Source organism: Anabas testudineus, chromosome 6, assembly GCF_900324465.2.
Source record: "Anabas testudineus chromosome 6, fAnaTes1.2, whole genome shotgun sequence".
Taxonomy (NCBI): domain Eukaryota; kingdom Metazoa; phylum Chordata; class Actinopteri; order Anabantiformes; family Anabantidae; genus Anabas; species Anabas testudineus.
The window spans coordinates 12,431,715-12,439,139 of record NC_046615.1 but is presented as its reverse complement, the minus strand read 5'-3'; the positions used below and the strand labels follow the sequence as shown (position 1 = coordinate 12,439,139).

Below are 7,425 nucleotides of genomic sequence, written 5' to 3'. Positions count from 1 at the left end.
CAGTGTCTCTTTACCTCATATCTCTGAAATGAAACAGTCTGGGAAGAGAAAATTCACTTGACCTTCTTCTTCTTTGTCAAAATGTAGTTAATATTTCAAATTATTATAATATATTTTTATAACATATATAAAACAATTATTCCATGGTGCACATTATTCAACAGGTATGTTTAAATTATCCATAGGTCACTAATACACAGCACACCTGCGTATTATTAGTATTGCAGCACAGCAATATAAAGAACTCCAGGTAAAACATGCAGGGGGCCTCACAGTCAATTTCTGTTTCACAAAACCACTTCAGCTTTTAAAGGAATAAAGTTTCAGTTATCAGGACAGAGGTATTTTACAGACAGAAACATGTTACCTTGGCCGAGGTCAAATGGAACTCAGTTGTTGGAAAATACATGAACTGTATCTGAACCTACCCTCTGAATCTACTGTGTAATTACTTGTTTCCATGACTGTTCATTCATGACTGAATAGCTTAGTGTTTTTCGGAGGTAAATTATTACATTGTATACAGTAAATGTGCGACTTTAATGTTTCAATAATGTTGAACTTGATTTGCACTTCGCCTACAGTGGTTACACATTATCCAAAAGGTTTTGACAGAAATGCCTAAGAAGAAGCAAAATCCACCCAATTCAGACTGAACAGAGTTGTTTTCCACAGCTAAACAATCATCTCTGACCATAGTTCTTATATAAAAATGGTTAGTTGCAGGCAATGAGAAGTCATTTTGAGTCAACTTCATACTGTATGTGTTTGTGACATGTAGGCCTAACATAGGTACCACAGGCTGCAGCCACACCACCGTCACAAGGCATAAAGTAAAATCTGACATAGAGCTTCATTCAACACGGGACTGCAAGAGTTGATTTTATCATCCATTCATCCCATAGAGAAGCAAAGGCAGCACAGGGAAGGCCCCCATGTGCCCTCCCAGTTCATTCTGAATATCAGCTGATGCAGGTTTCATGTCAAAGATTTCAGCTCCAGACACTTTACACATGTGATCATGTGTGAAAGTGTGAAATCATGTCACATTATTTGATTATGAAACTTAAAAGATTGTTATTTAGAACAAGTTGATGACTAGTTCTCCTTGTGTTCTAGCTGTTTTTTTTAAACACCAATGAATTGTAAACATTTTAATCTTAAAATACATTATCACGGCGTGTAAATATTAATTAATTATAAGAGTAACGTTTTAAGCTATATATTACTCAACACTTGTCACTTGTTAGTTTGCATTTCTTACACGTTAAGGCTTTTTAAGATTAGTCTATCAATTCTTCGTGCGATGAGCAAATCAGTGATATTTCACACACACTTTATGTGATGACAATAAAATAATTGTGGTTTGAGGTTAGATAACATTTGAACTATAAAATCAAAATTCAAACTGTGATGGAAAGTGGCCCAGAAACAGAACACGGTAAAACTGTATGCAGAGACACTACAATCAATTAATTCTTATTTGTGAGATTCAGTCTGAAAAGGTCCTGAACCATTCAGTGATTACGTGTCGCCCCCTGCTGCTGCAAATGCTGCCCTGCAGTTGTGCTGCAGTTTTGTTGAGACCCCCACAAATAAATATTAAATGCTACATATGACAAAAGGCAGCCTGCAATATCATTTAAAGTTGTAGCACACGATGCACAAGAATTTAATTAGGTGCTCAGTTACCCTTTCCTCGCCTCTCTTTCACATTTTGGGATGCAGAGATCAAATATCTAAATACCGAACAATTACAATCACAAGTGTAAATCAGTGTATTGATGGTCCTTCATGCTTTGTTCTTTCAAGGGCAAAACAACACAAAACATTTTCCACCAGCCAGGCATCTGTCTAACAGTTTGTTTCTAAAGCACAACCAACATCTCAAGTATTACGTCAGAGATCTAAATTCAAAAGGTTAGATTCAAACTCTGCTGTGAAAATGTCTGTGTCACCTGCAAGTTCATTTTAACAGGGTTAGGACCATGTGAAAAAGCATTTGCCCTAATAATGTTCTGTTAAAACATAAACTCATCATGTCTCACGTGACTCCCTAAATCACTCTTAACATTCTGCTGGTGGAGTTTGGTGTATATGAATTTGTTGCGGCTTTAGCCAGTTCTGAAAATAGCCCTTTATCATCTGCACAGTCTTTCTGTCTGCAGGAAATCTTTATATTTAGGTTTCATCTCAGCTTTCCTACCAGACACATCTTTGCAATTTAATTTTAACATCATCAACCTTGCTCATCAGATTTGTTTATTCAGAGTAGATTCAGTAGTCATGTTAACTATGTTCAAGTCACATCCATTTATAGAAATCCATGTACTGTTTAATACTACGTCTGCCTGACTGAGGCGGTTGCCTTGACACCAATCATAAACTGTAAACAAGTGTGTACATAGATTGAGTGGTGGTTGCATGCAACTGGTTAATGCTTATTTAGGTTACATTTCATAAAGGCCATATAAACAAATCATTTAGTTGCAGAGCTTTTGGAAGAGGACATTTATTTAACTATACATTATTTTATGTACAGTACAATATTATATATATTATATAATATTTATATCTTATAAACCTAACAATGTAGTGAATAAATTATACTTACATACCAACTTCACTGTATGTAAAATGTGACCTATTTAGCACCAAATGTAGACATTATTATTTTGTTGTGGGGTTGTAATTATATTATTTTCCCATATATGATAAGTGGTCAGATTTCCAATGTAGCTGTCATGCTGTGAGCGCCAGTAGAATGTGATTTACACTAAAATGTTTTCCACTGTGTTTACTACAGTGTCGACAGATGATGACATAATGAAAGGTGACAGTACCTGCACGTTATACCATGCAGGCTGTATGGAATAAATCTTACACGTTTTCGATGATAATCTGAACAAGATTCAAGTTAGACAAAAGCTCACTCAGGTATAATCATTTAATTTCAGGCATGTCTGACATAAATTATATTATAATTACTGTGTATGAAATAATAGTACATATCTAATCATACAATATACTAGACAATTTAAGTCTGATTTATTTATAAATAATTTAAATTACTTATACTTGATACGCATCCGCATCGTGGCTGCAAATGACAATTATACAAAACACATTATTGACTTTCCTTCTTTTCATTTCTTGGTTTGAGCTAATTGTTTAACGTCATCATCACTGGGTGGCCTGAGTGAGAAAGAGCTCAGTGACACTAAACGCAGGCAAACAATCGTGTCTCTTGGTGATGTGTAATGTGTTTATGTCCTGTAAACTATAGTCTATGTGACATGCTTAACCATAATGTGACAGTACCACAAGTACGTAGAGTTGAGTTGTCAGTGACGTGACTCTCAACCACAGTGTCAGTTACACTAAATCTTTCTCAAGTTTAACATTAGCTAACACTGAACAGGTCATACCAGACTAAGTAAGGCTGCATAAGCATAACCACTGAATTGAGTAAGGGTGTGTTGTTTATGTACTCATCTCATAGATGTTTGCTAACATACTAAAAGGTGAAAGGGCTCGAGTAAGCTGGTGAAGTCTATTTACATCCTTTGCTTCTCACATTCAATGCTCCTTTCATGAGAAAGCCCTTACTTCATTCCCTTATCTCATTAATATCGTTTAAGAGGAAATTCCGAACACAAGAGGTACTGGCCAAATCACCATTCTGCGCAATGTCACATTTTCACTTCATTCCGTGAGTAGAAAACAATGAAGTATTTGAAGAAACATATCAAATGCTTCTTTCTGCAGACCCACCTGGTGGCTTGGTTTGTACATGTATCATATAACCTTAACACTCTGGTTGGAGTCCAGCCTGGAATCTCTTTACATAAGAAGAAAAAACTCAGGGTCCTAAAAATAAAGACAGACCTTTATTTAAAAAGATTTAACAATGTGGTATTTGCCAGCTCTATTTGTGTGTTGCAGTATGAGAGTACAGTATGCGTTGCAGTGTGATAGGTTCAGTCTGGGTTTGCCTGTGTCACCTCCTTGATGTTAGACGCTGGTTCTGGGTGGTTGAAAAGTACAAGTGCGTCCCCTGCAGGGTCAGAGGTGCACAGTATCCAGTGGTTGTGGTCCTGTTCAGCTTTGTGAGAGTCCAGGAAGGTGTGAGCAGTCACCTCATACTCTTTGCCATATGTAGTCCTGCAGAGACACAAGTGTTACCTACAGAACAACAGTAAATTTGCACTGTTGTAACCTGACATTCACCTGTCATATTGGAGGTCCCCATTTTTTTTTACTGGGTGTAGCTTTGTAGGACTGTGGACCATGTCACCCCAAGTAAATCTGGAACTGGTTTCATTAATCTAATTTACTTTTACTTATAGGAGGATCGGAATGACCTACATGCACACTGGGACTTTCTCTCTTTACATACATCAATATTATTTGTGGCAATTTTTAATGGATCTCCTAGTTCACATGAAACATATTTCGGTCATATGAGGACAACACAAATCAAAAGCCTTTGTATAACATTTAACACAGCTACACATTCCCCTTTGTTATTCATAGAAGAAAAACAAAAAATACCAAAGGATTTGATCACCCAGAACAGCAAGACCCTGGTTTGTCTTGCAGTGTATAATCAGCACCTTCTTGTTAGCCTGTCAAAAAAGCATATTGATAATTACATAGACATGGTGAATGCAAAGCTGGTGAAGGAAAGTAAAACAAACCCAAAGTATACCGTGTACTGTGGCTAGTTATAGACTTGGACAACAGAAAATGGTGATGTTGCAACAGGCAGAACAGTGGAACAAACAAGTAAAGTCTTACAGGAACAGGCAATCCCTCATTTTCAAGCCTCTCCTGCGGGTCAAAGTGCACTACTTTCCACCATGACAGAAAGGAACCACTGTCAACCAAGTTTACCTCCTGGAGGCGGGACTTCTTTGCACACTGTAAATCGTGTCACAATATTATGAGATTGAAAATTATTAATGATGAAAGAAAAGATTAAAGGTGAAAAGAACAACATAACTACATTCTGTGTTTAACGTAAGAATGCATATACGACGTCCACATTTCAAACTTGGTTGAACATCTCATTGGTGGTGCTCAGGACAATGCATTTTCCTTCAATGTCTTTAATAAATAATTAATATTAAAACTCTAAGTCCTTACCTTATGAAAACTTTGAAGTTCACTTGCCAAGTAAAGCTGCAGAGAGAAAGAAAGATATGTAAATACTTTTTTTTGCAATACAAAGTTAACTTTGCCATGAAGTCTGTTCTAATTGTCAGCTATTATTTAAAAATATATTCAACCAATTTGCTGTTACATGTCTATAAAGTAAGTTGGAGACATTAAATGTTTTCTTTCTTTATTGTGCTTCAGAGCCACTGAGGGTATTACACAACTATTTTTACATACTGTGGAGTGTGTGTCTCAGTGTGTGTGTGTTTATGTGTCTGTATGTGAGTTCACCTACTCCTCTTGCAAAGTCACTTGTTGTCTTCAGGGCAAAGCTTTGCTCAAAAAGCAGAGTTGATCCTTCAGGACTGCCGTCTACACTATGGTCAAACAAGCAGTGTACAGTTTCTAATCTGGGAGTGTTACCGTGTTTGTTGAACTGTATGTTGATATAGTTTTAAGCGTATTTGTGTTTGTACCTGGTAATGATGAAGGCAGTGCGTGTGCAGGGCTGAATACCTCTTCCTGCACTGATTCCACATGGGGCTTGAATGCCAGGTGAAGGAACCTTTGTCAGACTGTTAATGTCTGCATTAATGCTTAATGCACTGCACTCCCTGTTTTCACCTCCCATATTCACCAGCATCACAACATCCCCAAAGTGCAATTCTCCATCCTTTGTCACAGAGAGCTTCACCTATAAACGCCATCATTATTATTTTTAATAATTTTTAATAGCACCCCCTCATCACTGTAATATTATTGTTGCAGTTAATAGTATTCTTAAGTAACCTAAACAAAATTTACCGGTCTTAAAATGTTCTCTTTGAGAAAGTCAACTCTTTGCGCAGTAAGCTCACCCCTCTTTTTTTTCTCCATATACTCTTGCTTTGCATCCTGCAAAAAACATCAACAAATACAATATAGATATTTTAATATAATTCCACACCTATGAACACTAACATGGTAAATATTCGACCCGTTGCCCTTTTGGCCTCTTGCACTAAATGGCCCCTAGAGTTCTTATATTTCCTGGTGTTTCAATTCAGTGCAATACCTTATTGTATTATCTTTCTATAATAGAATATTATATAATTGTAGCAGTAAAACCTTTCTTTTGTTACTTTCTCTGTTGTTCAATCTGATGTTTTTTCAAGTGGTGGACTGTATTGGTAGCTAAGTACATTTACTCAAGTAGTTACTGTATTTAAGTATCATTTTAGGTACTTTTCTTGATAAATTCAAGTAAAATCCAAGTGCTAAACAGGCCTAGAGTAGTTATAGTACATAAAGTGACCCATTCTGGATTACTATCAATTTGATGCTAATACTTTTACTTACTTTTACTACTACTACTACTACTACTAATAGAGAACACCTGCACAGTTAAATGACTACATTTGTGAATATTATGGGTGCTTATAATAGTTAGTTAAACAGATTAGAGATTAATTTCACTTCAAATTCACAATATTGCCCGACAATAACATTCACCACATCAAATCAGCTTTTAGTTATTATTTAGAAGTGCAAGCATGTGTCATCAACTTAACTACTAAACTTTTGTTTACATCTCGACGCCATTTTAAAAATAACCTAAAAGTCCCAGAAGAGCTAAAGCTAACGCCAGCTAAGCCTTTAAATTAATTTAGCTAACGTTAAGCTAGCTAAAAGGTTTTAAAACTGAATTTTGAAACAAACCTCTTCCAAGCACAGGTCCTCATTCCAGTTTCCGATTCTCACATTTGTGCGATAGGTTTTCACATGAGCCATTTATCTATGAATATTAACAATTAGTCCACTAATCGGTTAAGTTGAGCTACTTGTAGCTTGACTCGCTGGACGCAGGGTTTCCTGTTAGAGTTTCTATGGTAACCTAGTCACGCTTCATGTGTCAGTTCTCGCAGAATGTCGCGAGAGGTCGACACAGCTCAGTGACCATGTGTTAACACAACGAGGTGTCAAAAACAATAACAATTCAAAGAGAGCAGAAAAAGTCTGCTTTTTATGACCTATACCGTCTTCCTAACTAATTCTGTGTAGTTCTATTTATTGTAAAAACCAATGACTGATTGTTTTAAATATTACCGCTTGTTATTATCTCATCTTAACACATTACAACACATAATAAACATATGCAAACGTTATCATTCCAATCCCTATACATAATTAAAAAACGCTTGTGTTGCTGTGCAGAGCCTTCTATGATAATGCATCCTGTTATAGCTGCTGATAAAACGTTTTGTATGTATAATCAGAGTAACTAGA

The 7,425-nt window shown here is 36.3% G+C and overlaps 1 protein-coding gene across 1 annotated transcript; it reads right to left on the bottom strand.

Moving 5' to 3' along the window:
* Positions 1–2,890: 2,890 nt before the first annotated feature.
* On the bottom strand, positions 2,891–7,019 carry cfap161 (cilia and flagella associated protein 161). Its single transcript, XM_026364767.1, has 8 exons — positions 6,859–7,019; positions 5,965–6,054; positions 5,637–5,854; positions 5,456–5,537; positions 5,149–5,184; positions 4,801–4,923; positions 4,555–4,628; positions 2,891–4,164 (listed from the first exon to the last, which is right to left on the bottom strand). The coding sequence occupies exons 1-8, from the start codon at positions 6,928–6,930 to the stop codon at positions 3,981–3,983; spliced, it is 879 nt and encodes a 292-aa protein (XP_026220552.1). The 5' UTR covers positions 6,931–7,019; the 3' UTR covers positions 2,891–3,980.
* Between the last annotated feature and the right edge of the window lie 406 nt (positions 7,020–7,425).

Bases quoted from the DNA above. Each gene is read 5' to 3' on its own strand.
- cfap161 (XM_026364767.1), bottom strand. From the start codon at position 6,930: ATGGCTCATGTGAAAACCTATCGCACAAATGTGAGAATCGGAAACTGG. The intron at 5,185-5,455 runs GTAGGTGAACTC...TTCTCTCTGCAG, and splicing joins CAAGTGACTTTGCAAGAGGA to CTTTACTTGGCAAGTGAACT. The intron at 4,629-4,800 runs GTAAGACTTTAC...CTTTTTTGACAG, and splicing joins ATGAGGGATTGCCTGTTCCT to GCTAACAAGAAGGTGCTGAT.